This window comes from Triplophysa dalaica, chromosome 7 (assembly GCF_015846415.1).
Source record: "Triplophysa dalaica isolate WHDGS20190420 chromosome 7, ASM1584641v1, whole genome shotgun sequence".
In the NCBI taxonomy this organism is placed as follows: Eukaryota; Metazoa; Chordata; class Actinopteri; order Cypriniformes; family Nemacheilidae; genus Triplophysa; species Triplophysa dalaica.
In genome coordinates, this window is record NC_079548.1 from 23,945,129 (window position 1) to 23,961,957 (window position 16,829).

Consider the following 16,829-nt stretch of genomic DNA (forward strand, 5'->3'; position numbering starts at 1 on the left):
CCCTTCTCCTGAAACCACAGTGGGCCAATGCTGCTGCATGTAGTCTCAGCGATTTCTTAGTTCCCATGTCAGATATAAACTCTCGGCGTTCCCCTGGCAGTGTCAGAGCAAGCTGTGCACATCCACTATGACACATCTCCTGCCTCCATAAACCAATGTGTTTTTCTACTTTTCATGTTTCACATAGCTCTCATAAATATGTATGTCTATCCTGAACCCTCCTCCCCTGACACATCACAAACCTTTGCTCTGGAACATTAACCCAGCTTAGCTAATGTTTCCCAGGGGGAAGCTTTTGAGGATGCACTACCCCTTTCAGCTGGAATTCCTGTGGAGTACAGGCGGAAGTGTGCCATTGAAGACATGAAGATAATTCGATTTCACAGACAGTTTGCTGAGCAGAGGCCTGTGTAGATGTACAGGGCTCAAAATTATTTCTACTATATTCTTACTTACTGTTCTAGAGCACACATATGGAATTTGCTTCAAAGAGGTGGTGAGAGTATCCTGATCTGGGACGTGTGAGGGTAGAGCATGTGGGCTACAAGTAGTGTGTGTTTTTTCATGTACATTTGAAAGGAATTTTCTATATGTGTTTTTAGCAGTTAGGTGTACAAAGGTTGTGCTACTTTTGAACATATAACCTTGAAACCAAAGTGGAATCATAGTTGGACAGCTTAATTCCTCAGACTTGGCAGCCTTACAGTAAAGTCCTGAGGTTCTAACCCTTGAGAGCTGTCTTGATCTTCAAAAAAGAAGGAATGCTAAATCTGACAAATGGGTCATGTGTAGCAGGTCAAATAAGCGAAGGATATCGGAGGTAAAGAGGATAATAGGCAAAACTCTGCATGGCATACCAAGGTGGGTAGGTGGGTGTGTGGCAGGTTCACTGGGTAGCACCACCAGCTGGGCAGAGGGATCCTGGGTTAGCGGCAGCACTGGCTGTAGTTGGGCAGGCATAGCTGCAGAAAACCCAGGGGGGAGATTTTGATGCAGAGCTGTGTGGCCAAGGCCTGAAAATGCAAGAGAGAGTAGAGCCAAGTTTATTATTAAAAGATAAAAGCATGCCCGTGTGCCCTGCCATGGGTTGGCACTCCATCCAGGGTGTATCCTGCCTTGATGCCCGATGACTCCTGAGATAGGCACAGGCTCCCCGTGACCCGAGGTAGTTCGGATAAGTGGTAGAAAATGGAATGGAATGGAAAAGCATGCCCCAATAAAGTAAAACATACTGAATATTAAAGACTAAAAAATAAAGACACAAAAGTACTGCGCCGACTAACAGTGTTAACTATAACAACTATTTATAAATTTCCTAAAGAATATAAGAAGTTGACTTGATTTAGGTATAAGATCAGATTTTTCTTGCAATTGAAAGGTAAAAAAACACACAATCACAATCTTAGCAGAAGTAGCACTTAAACAACATTTTAACCGCATATTGCATTCAGATTTTATATGTAGCTTGCACACGTATTGCATTCAGGAATAAAGTATTCATTTTTCCAACTGTAATTCTGAATTTGTTTATTGACCATGCAAGCATGCCTAGCCCAAACAGAAGACAACCAAACTGCTGTACCTTATAGAGAAACCGCAGAGTTGGCACTTACTGTAAGAGTGACCTGTCATCCAGAGGGAGGGACTTCCTGTCCGTGGAATCCAATGGTGGTGAGCAGAGTGAGGATGAGCAGTCGTGTCCCCTAATTGGCTCGGCTGCATTGAAGTGCCACCTGGGACCATGATATGAGAGGAGAGGTCACCATGGCAACTGTTTGATGGATGAATGTGTGCAAATTCCACCCTTTCCTTGTTATCCCTGCAAAGCCAAATGAGGGGCAGGTGAAAGTTCAGAGGTTGAGCAAGTGTTTCAAGTCAAAGGAAGAAGTGTGAAGGGGTAAGTCATTCACCTGATATATGTGTCTCGATCTCTGTCTGGGCACCGATGGCCCATGTGTTCTACACTTGCTCTTTTTCTCTCATCAGCTGTTGAATCTGCTGGGTACATGGAGCGTGGAGTGCCTACAAAATGGTTAACAACCTTACATCAGCTTTCTTTTCATAACTCCCACTGGCTGTGGTACTTTGCATGAAAACAGCTGCATAGCTGCCTTTCACTACAGTGAGATGTGTGATATTTATTTCTCTTCACCGAAAAGCTTTTTTTTTATCTATGAAGTCCTCCAGAGGTCACACCTAAACGAACTGTGTTACACTCCTGGCCATTGTTTGTTTATGATGGAGTTCAAGCTTACCTTTCATGGTGGAGTGAGCCCGCCCTTGTTGGCTGTTGGGATGGCTGCCTGATGCTTGGCAGGGTGGGTCTCTCTGTCTTGCCACAGCAACTGCAATCCCTACAGGAGGCTGACGCACCTCCCCCTCTATATGTGAAGACTCTCCTACCTCTCTCCCCCGTCCACCACAGTCTGCTCGATCATTCTCGTGGCTTTGGCCTTTCCTAGAGGGTAGAGTTTGCTTGCCTCCCTGAATAGAGCAGCTGGTACCATTTGGCCCCGTTTTGAGGCTACCAAGCCCCCCAAATGGGCTCTTCTGGGACATGAGAGTTTGCTGGTTGCTGTACTTCAGAAGGTTCTTCATGGCACTGTTTTCAACTTGCAAACTTGTGACCTCCTGCTGGTTTTGAGAAGGGGCTGGTTGATGGGGAGGAGGAAGGGGACCCATTCCTGTCGTCTGGTGATGCTGTTGTGTCGGGGGCCTGTTGTTAGCAGCACTGTTAGATTCCATGTAAGCTTTACGCTGGTCCTCTTCAGAATGGATATGATGAGGTTGCATGGCCCATGGTGGAACTGCAGACTGTTGATGTGGGAGATGCTGTGGATTGTTGTTGTAGCCATAAGGAGACATTTCCATCTTCCTTTTTATCTCCTGGTTCCCATTAGCCTGAGTTAGGTCTGTGCCAGTAGTATCTGGGCCAGCCCTGCTGTGTTGTTGGTGGCGAATACGAGCAACCTTTTGTCCATCTCGCTGCATGGAGCAACTTCCATGTCCTCCACTTCCATGGTGGGCCATGTTCTTTCCTGCAAGAGGTGAGGGAACAGTTGGAGGTCCGGAGTGAGAACAGTCCCTGTAGGGCTGAGGGTTGATATTGGATTGGTTGGTTAAAGGATGCACAGGTTTCGACTCTTGACCCAGTGTAGGTCTAAAGATGTCTGTTTCAATACTGTTGATGCAGTCAGCACTGCGGGAACGTACTGTTTGGTGTGGTTGGGAATGGACTTGTTGCTGTGGTTGTTGCTGGACATGATGGTGATGGTTGTGCATCCAGTCAGGGGCTTTTTCAGTTTTTCTGTAAGGATGCTGCTGCTGGGTTGGAGGTGGCTGCTGTTTCCTGGGCCAGTTTACGCGATGTTCCCCATTTCCCGTCTTTTCCATGGCATTGTCCTTGACACTATTCCCTCCACCATCAACTCCCTGGAACTCAGAGCCCAGCTGGAAGGAGCCTCCGTTTTTCTCCCCAACAAATGTGGCTCCAGGTACTTTTGGGTCTCTACATCCACCAGTATTGATCCCTTTATTATGTAAGGAGGGGTTTCTCACAGGGGCTGGTGGAGGAGGGCAGAAGAAGTCTGAGTGTTGGTGTGAGTGGTGGTTGTGGTGTGGGTGATGGGGGTGGCTGGGATGGAGCTGAAGACAGTGGTATCCCCCAGGATGGCCACCTCCAGCTGCTGAACCCATGGGCAGTGGAGGATGCCTTGAGTAGGACAAAGAATGCTGCAGTGCCTGACTTCGCTGTAGGCATTCCGTAGAAGGCTGCTCACTGATTCGCATCTCTCCACTTACTGCCTCTTTTGTGCAACGCCCATTACTGCTGCCCCTTACATGTCTGCTTTGGACACTGTTGGACCCTGCATTACCTCCTCCTATGCCATCTTCCCCCCATGTTGCCATGGAGCCTTCTGCCCCAGTCCCGTGGTCTCCATTCTGCATCTTCCCGTTAAGCAGACAGGCACTAAGAGGCTTTGCCATGCTTTGTGAATGATCCTTGTACTCCATAGGCAGGCTTTTGTGTCCCCTCGCATTCATCTCCTCCATAGTGACCGGGTGTTGTGGATGAAGCTGGGGTTGATGGGGATGATGATGGGGTAGCTGGTGGTGGTTGTGTAGATGGCGGTCTTTAGAATCCTGTTTATTAGTTGGTCTGTCTTTATCCTTTGAGTCTGAAACTACACCACGGTCTATGCTCGCGTCTTTAAGACCCTTATGAAGGCTAACCCCAGAACCTGTCTCTCTATCTCTACTGCAGGAGCCCTGGGGTTGTCCTGGTCCCACTCTTGACATGGGCTGAATATTGTGATTAGCTGTGATGAGTGAGTGCTGTGATGGAAGGCTTCTTATATAGAAGTTCTCTGTGGAGTAAACCAGATAGGATTGTTAATCATTTAACTCTTATATTTTTCCTGTAACCATGCAGACATTTGATGGACTGGGGAGAGAAAGGCGCTTCTGTAAATAGACGGATCAGACCACATCTCACATTCTCTATGTACAACATGACAGCATTAAATTTGACATGTTAATTGCCAAGGAAAACTAAAAGGAAAGCTATATTTTGAAAAAAATATGTACATTGCCGTGAAAATAAATTAGCACTGCAGAAGATGGTAAATTTATGCAGCTTTAACTTGTCATTAAACCAACCTTTTTGTGTGTCATAGAAACGGTGCTGTCCATAGAGAACTCCGCTGTTGGCATGGTGATCCAAATGGCTTATTGGAAGAAAGGTGTGGGCTAGACTCCCTGAGAAGCGAGGATACCCTGGGACTGCTAAGAGAAAAGAAAAGGAAAATTGGTGAAATGGGAAAACAAACATGACAAAGATGGGGGTTCATGGTCTTGCAGAAAAAGTGGAAAACATGTAGAAGAAGGAGAGAGAGAGAATAAGAGAGAATGAAAATTCTGAGAGCAAGGAAACAAGGAAAGCTCTGAAAACAAATCAGCAATCACTGAGACACATTTCCTTTGGCCTTAAGCATTTTGGTCTGGATCTGATCCCCGGGTTCCAATGCAGCTGCCACTCCATATTCATCACAGGCTTTGGATGTCAAATTTGCTATTGTATTTGGGTTTGCAATGCAAACAACAAGTCAAGTAGTTCAGTCTTGGGGATTTGTGTTATGGATCAATGTTCTCTCCCAAACATATGGTTCTTACTGTGCTAATCTTAACACATTTCCAGTGTTATGCTAAAAATATAATAGAAGAATAAGAGTACATGCAGTGACTTTCCAACATCTGCTACAAGCACAACATAGCTATGTGGAAGGGATTTACAAGAAAACCAAAACTTTAACTTTCTAGCACAAGCCTTCAAACCATAACCAAAAATAAAGACTAGCCATTAACATTACGGTGTGACTACTGTTAATGTTGTACAACAATGCGCTGACTGATTAGTTCTAATAAATGCAAAGGCATGATATGTAAAGCATACTTGTCTTATCTGTCCAAATGAAGTATGTTATAATACCAAAAAACAAATGAAACTATTTCCTGAGCCACCAAAAATAGTTGTCTGTTAACCCACTGCAACCTTTTCCTCAACAAATCTCCTCGAGACCATCAGGCTCCAGAAATAGCTAGGATAACAATACTGCATATTCATCATTGATGTGAGCGAAGTGGGGCAAAAGCTGCCACGGATAATGAAAGATGGATAGAGAGGTTAGAAAGAGCTGTAGGGATTAGAACAGAGTCACGATTTAAAGGGGTAAATTTAAAAATAAAAACAGAAACAATAGTGCAAATTTGCTTGGGCTAATGTTCTTTATAAATACAGAATGTGGCAGCAGGAGTAATGCGGAGAACAAAGGCTCTGCTTCACACATCTTTACACTGCTGAATGTTAGGAGCGGATAAAGGGCTGAGAATCTTATGACCAGGTCTTGATGAAATATAGGTTGTCATAATCGTTTTAATTCAGGGTAACGAATATAAACATCCCTCTAACATGGAGGCTCAGTTTTCCTTATATGCACAGAAAATAACAGTATAACTCTTCCTTTTTTACTCTGACTGACTGTCAGCACAAATAAGCACACTTATGAAGGCCAAATCATTTACGAGTAGAAACAAATAAGGCTCCCTTTGAACAATACCTTATTTCTGGGGGTTTTGCAAAAGGGAGGGATACTAGCATGCAAATAAGGTCCAGGCTAGTTTCACTTGTGTTTTGTCTGCGACACTTGCCAACGTAATCCTCTTTCACGGGGATGTCTGGTTGCACTTGATAGTGGTGAGCTACTCGTCATAAAGCAGATTCCTCTGAGGGCAGGTGAGCGGGCACCCCTGGGCATTGCACCAATCATTCAGCCGGTAATCTGGCTAGGTGCTGTGCCAGCAGCTAGATGAGGCGGGTTTTACTAATGCTGACATTAATGCTGTGAACACTGTAGCTCTCTCAAGAGATGGCAGCTGTCTGCAGAGAGGGATTGATACAGCCCACACAGCACATGCAGAACTTTTATTATCCGAGTAGGAAGATACTGCAGCTCAATGCAAGATATTCAAAGACTAAAGAACCTCTACTTTTTACCAAATCAGCAACAACAACAAAAAAAGAGTGGAAAAGAATCCCTGCACCCACATTTTTAATATGGCCATAATACAATAAGTGGAAAACTTGTATCAGTAAATAAAGTGAAAAATGTTCATCCATAACACTGAAGGAGATTAGCTTCTTGTGATGAAACACACTTATGAGGTTAGATTTCAAGGTATATTTAAATCAAAAGACGCTATCATTCTATGGATTCTTAATTTAACAAAATGATGAACTGAAGAAATTCCTCTACTGTGTGCCTGTGTTGAATTACTTTAAACAACAAGTCAGTAAATATTTTCCATTCTCAAGTTGAACATTCTACCTGGAAAACAATAACTGGACACAGTTTGTACCAACAAACCCTATCTTTCAGTATTCTTGCTCACACAGACCTCATACATGTGAGTGTACATCTGCGAAAAACCAATAGTAAACTGTTTAAGGATATTCTGAGATAAATCTGCCTGTCACGGTTGCTAATTCTGAAAGACGTGACAGAGCAAAGAAAAATGCAGAACTGACAGAGGGAGAAGAGGAAAGACAGAGGGCGGTGAATGGTACTCATCATCACTGCTAATTGAAAGGAAGTTATGGAGCCTGCCGTATAAGAAGGGGGAGGAGAGGATAACCTGTGTTCTACATGTGTGGATCGTGGGATAGAAATGATATTTGAGGGCTGTAAAGAAGATACTTTTCCTCCAACAGATTGAATGTACTGGAGCCTGTGACTAAGAACTGTGTTTTAGTCTAGTTGCTGGAAGTGACTTCCATCAGCAACTTCACATTTACATTTATTCATTTGGCAGACGCTTTTACTTACAAGTGACTTACAAGTAGGGTGCAGTGGGCAGAGCAAACAGGGGATAAGGTGCTTTGCTCAAGGGCACTTCAGTCATTTCCTGGTGGCACTGAGAATTGAACCAGCGACCTTCTGGCTACGAGTCCAACTCTCTAACCACTAGACCACAACTGACCACTACGCCACTTCAGACGGGGGTTCTAATCCACTCTTGCTAAAAACGCTCTTTTACCTTTTTCTATCACATTACAGATCATGAAGGAATTTGTTTTCAATAAAATTTATCAATAAAATTGATTTAAGACTTCAAATTCATTTTTATTCATAATGGTTTAGGGTAAGGTTATGGGTGTAGGGCTTTAATATCTCAATAAGTTGCCTTCATTTTAATAATTGTTAGAAATATAATGATTTACATTCTTTTATTATTGCATTATGTTTAATGTTAATGGCATTGCTGCCTTGAGCGGGTTGTTTGTACTCAGTGTAAATAGACATTCTGTAAATAAAAATGTTTTAACAAAAATAAATATAATAAATGTTATTGTGTCTTTTCACTTATGTCCATTGAAAACATTAATAACGTTACTGAATAATATTACTGTTACAAAGACAACACAAGTGTCTCATGACTTCACTGCGTCAATGAAGGTCAAGTGTCACGAGCGGTCTTGTCCAAATGGCGTGATAACAAATTTTATTTTACTGAACATTAATGTCCTCATGCAGTACTTCATCAGCGTCAACCCAGATAGAAAGGCCACTTTTGGAGTTTTGCATGCAGGCCAGCAGTAATGTAAGACAGTTATTTCTTTTTTTGAGATTGTTTTACTTTCAGAGATTGGAAGATTAGTTCAATCATCACTGAATCTGATAAAATCATGCTTAAAAAAAAAGAATTAGAGTAATTAAAGTGACGATCGTGTGCGAGTTGGGTGGAGATATCTATATACACACACATATCTAGATCGCTATGGCATTTCTTCACTATGTCGAGATGTTAGCGTGTTTCTAACAAGATCGGTCACAAACACAATCTAATTGGACAATCTGATGTGTTTTGTTCATTTTCTCTTCAGCTAAAGAAACTCTTAAACCTCTTAAAAATCCTCAGTACTCCTAACACCTTGAGAGCTCTTTTAAGGGTTAAAATGCTTTACGAATAACTTTTCTTCCTACTTGGATCTTTTCTGTAATTTTAAGGGGAAACGCCCACATTTCTACAAATTTTCTTAGAATTTTGTCTCTAGGAGCAACTCCTTGAACTAAGACTTTTTATGAATACGGGCCCAGGTGTCTGAGATCAAGGCAAGGTCACAGGATTTTTATGATGCAAATCTATATCAGTCATTAATGGTTCTCCTCTGTAGTTTCTATGCCTCTATATTACACATTTTTGAAGACTTTATTAACAATTTAGTATTTAAATTTACATTTAGTCATTTAGCAGACGCTACTTACAAATGAGGTATACAAAGCTACTTACAAATGAGGTAAACAACGGAAGCAATTTCCATTTTCCATTCAGCATTCTTTGTCATATGTCAATATTTGCCTAAAAGTATGAATGTAAGTCCAGGAATGAAAGGGATGAATGTCCCCTTTTTTAAGATGGCATATCTAGCACCATTATGAACTGGGATGGAATCGGGAGTTCTAGGATTTTAAGGCATGAGGAATTTCAGGATATTTCAACATCCCCTTGGAGAAACATTTCTGCATGCGGGAGATTCTGTCCCATAGGGTGCAGAGAATTGGTTGGGTAATTGTGCTCCTCATTTTGATCACTTGCTTTTTTTATGCAAACTGAAGAAAAGACAATTTGCAATTATCTTAAAGAGGAGAGAACAGAATGCTGGTGATGGAAGCCAGGATTCGATCACTTTCACATTGCGTTCTGCACAATTAAACCACAATAGAGATAATAGTCGTCAATGATAATCTCACTCCTAATCAGCCTTATTACTTAGTAACATAACCATTTACATTTAAATTGTGTTAACTCTTCAGCATATTTGGGAAAATCGAAGTCTATTCTTTGACCAAAAACAGACCACAAATCATCATCTGGAAGGTAATTCAGATGCCCCGACACATAACACTGTGCCATTGTGTGAGGGCAATTTGTTTAGGTATGAACTATGAACTCCAGTGGCGGCAGGTCGATAGCCGCCTGTTAAACATAAGAAGAACAATGTTAAACAAAAGTTCCACAAATTATAAATTGCATTTTTTTTTAAATAAAATGATTTATTCTCAAAATGGTATTTGGTTCATTTCTGTGACAATACATATATATGCCATAGAATTAATATGCCAATGGAATGGAATGGAATGTTCTTTTGTAACAGAAAAATGTAAACTACTGCATATTGTTATTTGGTGTATTCTGCCTATTGGTTGATATTACATTGCTCTAATATGCATTCTATTAAAAACAACCTGATTAAATCTCTTCTGTGGTGTTTTTTATGAGCTAAGTATGTTTTAACATGGACATTATAAGTGAAAAGTGAAGTGAAAAGTGAAAGTGACCTAATTGTCAGGTATGGTGACTGTTTCAAGATAGGGAAGGAAGGAGGCGGGAACCGGCAGACATTTAAGTAAAGTTTTATTATAAATAGTAACAGACGGTGGCCCCTCACGGCCGACCGCCGACGAACAAAACAAAAACAAACACAGATATACAATCATAAAACATGTTCGGGCACGGTCCTCTCTCTTCGAGGGTCCAGTCGCTCGTTCTCTTATATGCTCCAGATCTCCTACGTGATTCGAGACCGATGCGCGCACAGCCGGCGCTCATTCACAATCACACACCGGTCTCGAATCACGGTCTCGCCCCGCCTACTCCACTACAGTGACCCATACCCGAAATGTGACCTCTGCTTTTAACCCATCCAGTGAGTAGTGAACACACGCACAGTAAGTGGTGAACACACATACACCCGGAGCAGTGGGCAGCTATTACCGCAGCGCCTGGGGAGCAAGTAGGGGTAACCTTCTGGTCACGAGTCCGACTTTTATTTTATTAAATAATTGGTTTAGGGCTTGTTAATAATTGTCATGTATTTTGTTATATCTGAGAGTTAAAAAAACATTTAAGCAGTACATAATATAAAAGAAAAATAAAATGTTGAAAATAAGATCAATATTAATACTTTGTTTTTAAATTCTATGAATTAAAACTATGCACAACATAAAACACAGTCAATTTAAGAACAAAGTAAGGTCAATGTTAATGTTACATTAGCTTTACAATGATTGACAACATGTTTAATTGTACATGAAAGACGGCTGAGATTATTATGCAATAAAAATATTTTATATTGTAATCCATTTATTTTTATATTAGGTATGTTTGTGTGCTGATGCGCTTCGCTCTGTGTTAAATGAAAAAAAGTGAATGCATGTTGTAGACCCGCCCAGAGGCGCTCTCTAAATAAAAAAAGATACTTTGACTTTAGACTTTAGCCCAGGTTTGAGTTGGTCTATGGCGCAGTCTATTTTAATGTTCCTCAAAATAGCAAGGCGCCAACAATGCGCCTGAAAACACCTTTTTATTTAGACCAGCACGACCACGGACGCACAAGTGTGTGCAAATGCATTTGCTATTTAAACAACGTGGCGCAGGATGGGAGAATGAGAACTGTGTCGGGCTGAAACTAGCAAAAACACTGCGCCTTGTGCATCATTGCACCGGGTGTATGTTAGGGCCCTATATGTTGGTGAGATGGTTTCCTCCACTACAAGTGGGTGGTTTATGGTCAGAAGAGACTGCAAAAAACTTTATCACTATAGTCCTTATCCTTCTCGTGTAAACTTCAGAGGGAATATGTCTTCCTCTGTACCAGAAGCAGGGCATAGGGAGAAAAGAGTGAAAATAGACTGGGGTATAGTGATAACTAGCATGGGGATAATACAACTCTCAGATTCCCTGAGTTTCCAGACGACACAAACAACACACGGGTGAGCTCCTAATGCCTTATGACTGTTTGGCACATTTAGACGTGGCCCGGAGGGGACTTATGTGTGAATCAGAGCCGTGTGGAATCGGGCGTGTCTGGGCATCTCTGTTCCTCTCTCCTCGGGGTTGTTGTAGTCTATCATCCGTAAGGATCTAGAGACAGAGCTTCGAAGAGGACAGCTGTTGGTTTGGCAGACTGGGGGTTGTTGTGGGAAATACTAGACTCTGGCCCAGCTATTATAAGGCAGGGTGGGAAAAGCCAAACTAGGTTTTACAGGGCAGCTGTGACCACAGTTGACCATTGAGCCTTATTCTTCGTGTTGTGCAGAATATGTGTCTTAATTCTTGTTGATGCACAAAAGAGACCACAAGATTCTTTGGCTGAACTTTTGCCCTTTTTTCTGCAGTGACTTGCACTCAATGAGAAAGTATGGATGCACAAACACACAGATGTACTCACATAGATACGGTTTCAGCAGACAACATAAACAAACGTTATGTGGCCCAAGCTTTACTTCTGGTAGAGTGAATATTCTATAACTGTTGAATTTTACTTTCATTTAATACAAATAGTCAAAAAATCAATTGTTAGCATCAGTTAAATCAAAAATAAATTGTTGTATTATTAGTCAAAGATCGGAAGTTTACCTTGGACAAGGCACGTGTGTCCAATGAGACCATCTATAAACAGACAGATGAGCAGCAGGGTGGAACCGAGCTATCTTACCTTCATGTGAATGGGGGAACCAGATCTGAGAGGCGCCAGAGTGCGGACCACCACGGTAAGAAGGAGAGGAGGGAGAGGACGGAGGTCTGGAGGGGTGCGGTGGGTGCGAGGGAGGGGAGCCTAGACTGCTGGCCAGGAACGTCCCCATGAAGGAGGCTGAGGAATTGCCCATTAGTCCACTGCCTAGATATGGAGAGGGAAAAGAATTGGTTAGGTGTGCAGATTAACATGTGGACACTGGGATGTGGCATGATGGTAAGCGTGTCTGAGCACAAGTGTTCATAGATTTGTATGTTTTATTGGAATCTTCAATACATCCTACCATGTAAACCGCTTGTTCTGAATGTTACTGAAATATCTTTGATTCTTGGATTGTATAGCTTCTTTCACGACTAATAACCATATAATAATTTGGACCAAAAAAAGATATTGTTTTTGAAAGAACATGCAACTGTTGTGAACAATATGTAGTCAAATAGTTTATGGATATGCCACCTAAAGTCATTATGGGGTACCATTTTGGCTAACAAATATCAAATTGACTGACCCATGACCTGAAAGCATGTCTGGTCATCATGTCAGCAAGTATAATTTATTCTCTGTGAACGGCAAATACACACACGCACACATAACTAGTATAGTTTAGCTTTGTGACATCAGAGTCCAAACTGGGCTACGTCAAGCCAGCACTAGACAGATATCTCATCTCACAGCTGAATGCTCTCTCTCTCTCTCCTGTGAATTCTTTTCCCAATTTTCCTCCATTACCATCTTTTTTTAGTTGTTCACTCTCATACCCTCAATCTCGCGCTGAACTCTGTTCTCTTTCTTTCTCCATTTCAATGACTGCCCTACTCCGTTGTTGTACCTTTTCTCAGTCCTGCTGGAATTTTCCATCATCCACCAATTTTATTCTCATACACTAAAATGTCTAAATCTATAACAGAATAAATAGAACAGGCTAAAATAGTTAAATAAATAAAAGAAGAAAAAAGACAACATATCTAATTCAATACGATAATAAATGTCAGTCCCCAAGCCGCAAACAGTATCAAATGCCAGTGAAAAGTAATACGTTTTTAAAAGCAGTAAATGATGGAGCCATTCTAATGTGGGCCGGCAAACTGTTCCACAATTTTGGCCCTGCAACGGCAAAGGCTCTGCCCCCTATGGTTTTTAACCATTATCTAGGGAACAGGAGAATATTCTGATCTTCAGATCTCAACATGCAGGATTGACTTTGCGGGTGGAGAAGCTCAGTCAGATAGGGAGGTGCTTGATTGTTCAAGGATTTAAAAACATAGAGCATCATTTTAAAGTTGATATACGCTATTGCACAGAAAGCCAATGTAAAGACAGTTAAAAAGCTAGAACCTACCACAGCATTTATCTGTTTCTCAAATTTTTGTTTGCTATGGAGTAACACGGCCAAATCTTTTACGCAGAGGGTAGTACAATTATAATTGGGACTAAAGACGATTAGCTCAGTTTAACTTTGGGAAAACCAAGTTTTAACCTACTCTAAACAGACAAAAAGAGACTTCAGAGCAGTATGGTCATTATGTTTCAATCGTAGGTATATCTGTTTGTTGTCTGCATAACAGTGGAATGAAACACAGTGCTTAATAAAGATAGAACCCAAAGGGAGCATATACAGTGAGAAGAGAGCAGGTGCAAGAATGGGTCCCTGAGGCACACCACAAGATAAGTGTGCTACAGATGAGGAGACATTACCCAATCGAACACAAAAACGTCTATTAGTCAGGTGTTACCAAAACTATTTAAGGAAATTCCCCTTCAATCCCACACAGTATTGAAATCTGGACAGGAGAACCTTAATATCAACTGTATAAAATGCAGAGGAAAGAACTGAAACGCAATAAAACCACTGAGTCATCAGAGTCTGTAGCTAAAAATATGTCATTATGAACGCATATCATTGCAGATTCTGTACTGAACATAGATTTAAAACCAGCTTTACATTTTTTATAGATACCATTTTCACTGAGAAATGTCAGAAGTTGGTAAACACAGGTTTCTCTAGTTCTTTAGAAGGTAAAATGGAAATGGGAGGGAAATTGTTAAAACTGTAAGGGTCGAGTGAAGGCTTCTTGAGGAGAGGTGTAACGGTAGCCAATTTTAATTCTTCCACCTTAAATCTACAGTGCATGAGATAAGGCATTTATTTAGAAATACAACCGACCAGGTCCAATTGAATTTAAAGGGGTCATATGGTACGAATACGTGTTTTTCTGTGTCTTTGGTGTGTTATAAGTTGCCCATGCAAGTGTCGGAACAAAAGATGCATTCTCTCTAAACGCGAATGCGAACCCAGACCTGCCTGAAACGCCTCGTGTAACCATACCCCCAAAAATCTACTTCAGCTCGTGGTAGCATTTGACTAAGACCGCCCAAATGTAAACACAAGTAAGGTGGGCCTACTTGTAAATCTCATTGTATGGTCACTGCCGCAACCATGAGATGCTGTGTGTTTCGCCGTGAAAAGAAAGATTCTTTGTTTGCCCTGCCAAATGATGAGACAACGAAAAATGAATGGTTACATTTAAGTTTCACTGTTCCAGAAAAGTACAATCTGAATGTTCAAATTTGTGCAGCGCATTTCACCGACGATTGCTTAACGAACGTGGAAGAGAGATTAAGACCGGCTATGCATGAAAGCTTTTGTTAAAGAGTGGGGCGATTCCAACCATTACAACTTCGCTGGCGCTTTAGATTCGCAGCCTGTAAGTATATTTTCATTGTAAAAGACTTTGATACAGACTAATGCGAGTTGAGTTTGTTGTGTTTGTGATCTGCAAATGCAGACACGTGCGCAACGTGAAAAAAAGACAATATAAGTCCTTATAATCAGTAATAATGTTCCAACTAGAGGCAACAAATGTCATGTTTATAATTGGGTTTATTGTCTTTGTTGAGTTTGTTGAGACTTTGTGTAACACTGGTTGATCAGGATGGGTAAAAGCGCTTGCGTTATTTATTGCGTTACCGTTCCCTGCTGTAATGAGAGCTTGTTTCTATCTCACACAAACTCTGTATGATGTATATGGTTGTTTGTTTATAGTCTTTATAACGTTGTATAAAAGGTAAAACAGTTAGCTATAGTTTTTTTATAAAACCTTACCAATCCTTTACATCCTGCTCAAGTCACGCTGGCAAAGTTGACCCCTTTAAGATTTATTATTTTAAGATTTAAGTTTGACCCCTTTAAGATTTGTTTAAAACAGTGATGGGGAATAACATCACGTGGGCAAGGAGTAGGTTTTAAACAGTCAATTATGTTTTAAAGATCCAGAAGATATCTCTCCAGGAGGCTGAAAAACAGAGGTTCCGGTAGCGCGGTGATAGATTGCTGGATCTGAGACCTCAATGTTGTTATCTTATCACAAAAAAACTTAAAGTAGCCTTCACCTCTGTAACATAGGGTTCAGGAATGATATTAACAGAGGGATTTAAGACAGAATTTAACAAACAAAACACTGGGTTTTTATTATTTTCCCTCAATGATCATAGAATAGTAAATAGACTTTGCAGCCTTTTGAAAAGTTTTGAAAAGAGTCTCTGTATCTGTAATTTGTCCGTTTTCCGTTTCCGTTCAGCTCTTCTGCAAGCCTGTCTCAGGGAGCGAGTAGTGTCATTATACCATATTTCAACTTTAGATTTAGGTTTTCTAGTCTAAAGAGGAGCAGTAACATTTAACGCATCTAGTGACGCATCGTTATGATCAGCATCCAGGTCAGGCAGAGATGATTCAGCAACAGAGATATACTGATATATCTTAAAAGTGTAGAGAAGTCTTCCTGGAACTTTGGGGAAAAAGAAAAAAGAACAAGATTGTTGAACCGCAGAAGAAGATTTAGGAATTAGTTGTGTAAGAGATGGGGTAGATAGATTGGTTTAAGGAGTGAGAGAAGTGTAAAATACTTCAACATTGGAAATAGAAAAACAGTGAGAGAGCCCCAGGTCTAGTGTATGGCCTTTAAAATGTGTAGGATCCTACACCCACTGGACCAAATAAAAAAATAGTCAATAAGATTAAGAGTCCTTCACTAATGTTTTAGAGTGGCAGCACACATGTACGTTAAAATCACAAACCAAAAGAAAGTTCATATTTTGTTAATTTCTCCTATGAAGTCCATAAATTCATGAATAACATTTTTAACAGAATAAGGGGGCTGATACAGAGTGAAGCGGCGAACAAATCTTTAATAAATCCATAACATGAAACAGTAACAAACTTTGCAAGAATAATAAACAAAAAAAATAAACTACACAATACATAAATAAAAATAACCAAGGACTACGGCGAACACAGGGGTATATATCCAGAATCAGGGATAACAAGGCACACCTGGATACAATCAGGGCAGGGAAACACAGAAGACTACAGAGATCATGAAACCAGGACTACAAAATCAACATCAAAATAAAAGACATGACAAAAACAATCATAACCCTTACACTGATTGAGAGAGCTAAACTCCTAGACATGTATTTATTCCTTTAAGCTATTGGATGCATATAAATGAGTGTGAACAGAAGAAATGTGTGTCCTAAACAGAGAGTTTGCCAACAAAATATATCTCCTGACATTAATAGCCTCACCCTTTCTTTTTTGTTTTCACCATTCTGCTAGCTCAGATGTCAATATTCTGAGGTTTAAATATGCACATGAAGATGCAAAATTGTGAAAGCATCTTAAATTAAGACTTTTTTTGTTCTTATGTTATTATTGCTTCCGGTTTGTGCATTGTGC

The 16,829-nt window shown here is 40.8% G+C and overlaps 1 protein-coding gene across 4 annotated transcripts in view; it reads right to left on the reverse strand.

Annotated features, from left to right (window-relative positions):
- The window catches only part of LOC130426932 (BAH and coiled-coil domain-containing protein 1), a 78,700-nt gene that overhangs the window by 33,202 nt on the left and 28,669 nt on the right, over window positions 1-16,829 (reverse strand). For 3 of the 4 annotated variants that reach the window (XM_056753940.1, XM_056753941.1, XM_056753943.1), the window contains 6 exons: window positions 12,056-12,238; window positions 4,660-4,785; window positions 2,256-4,367; window positions 1,911-2,022; window positions 1,614-1,819; window positions 858-1,013 (listed from right to left, as the gene is read on the reverse strand). In XM_056753940.1, coding sequence (XP_056609918.1) covers window positions 858-1,013; window positions 1,614-1,819; window positions 1,911-2,022; window positions 2,256-4,367; window positions 4,660-4,785; window positions 12,056-12,238 — 2,895 coding nt within the window. The remainder of the gene's footprint in view (window positions 1-857; window positions 1,014-1,613; window positions 1,820-1,910; window positions 2,023-2,255; window positions 4,368-4,659; window positions 4,786-12,055; window positions 12,239-16,829) is intronic. The other variant, XM_056753942.1, reaches the window with a different exon arrangement.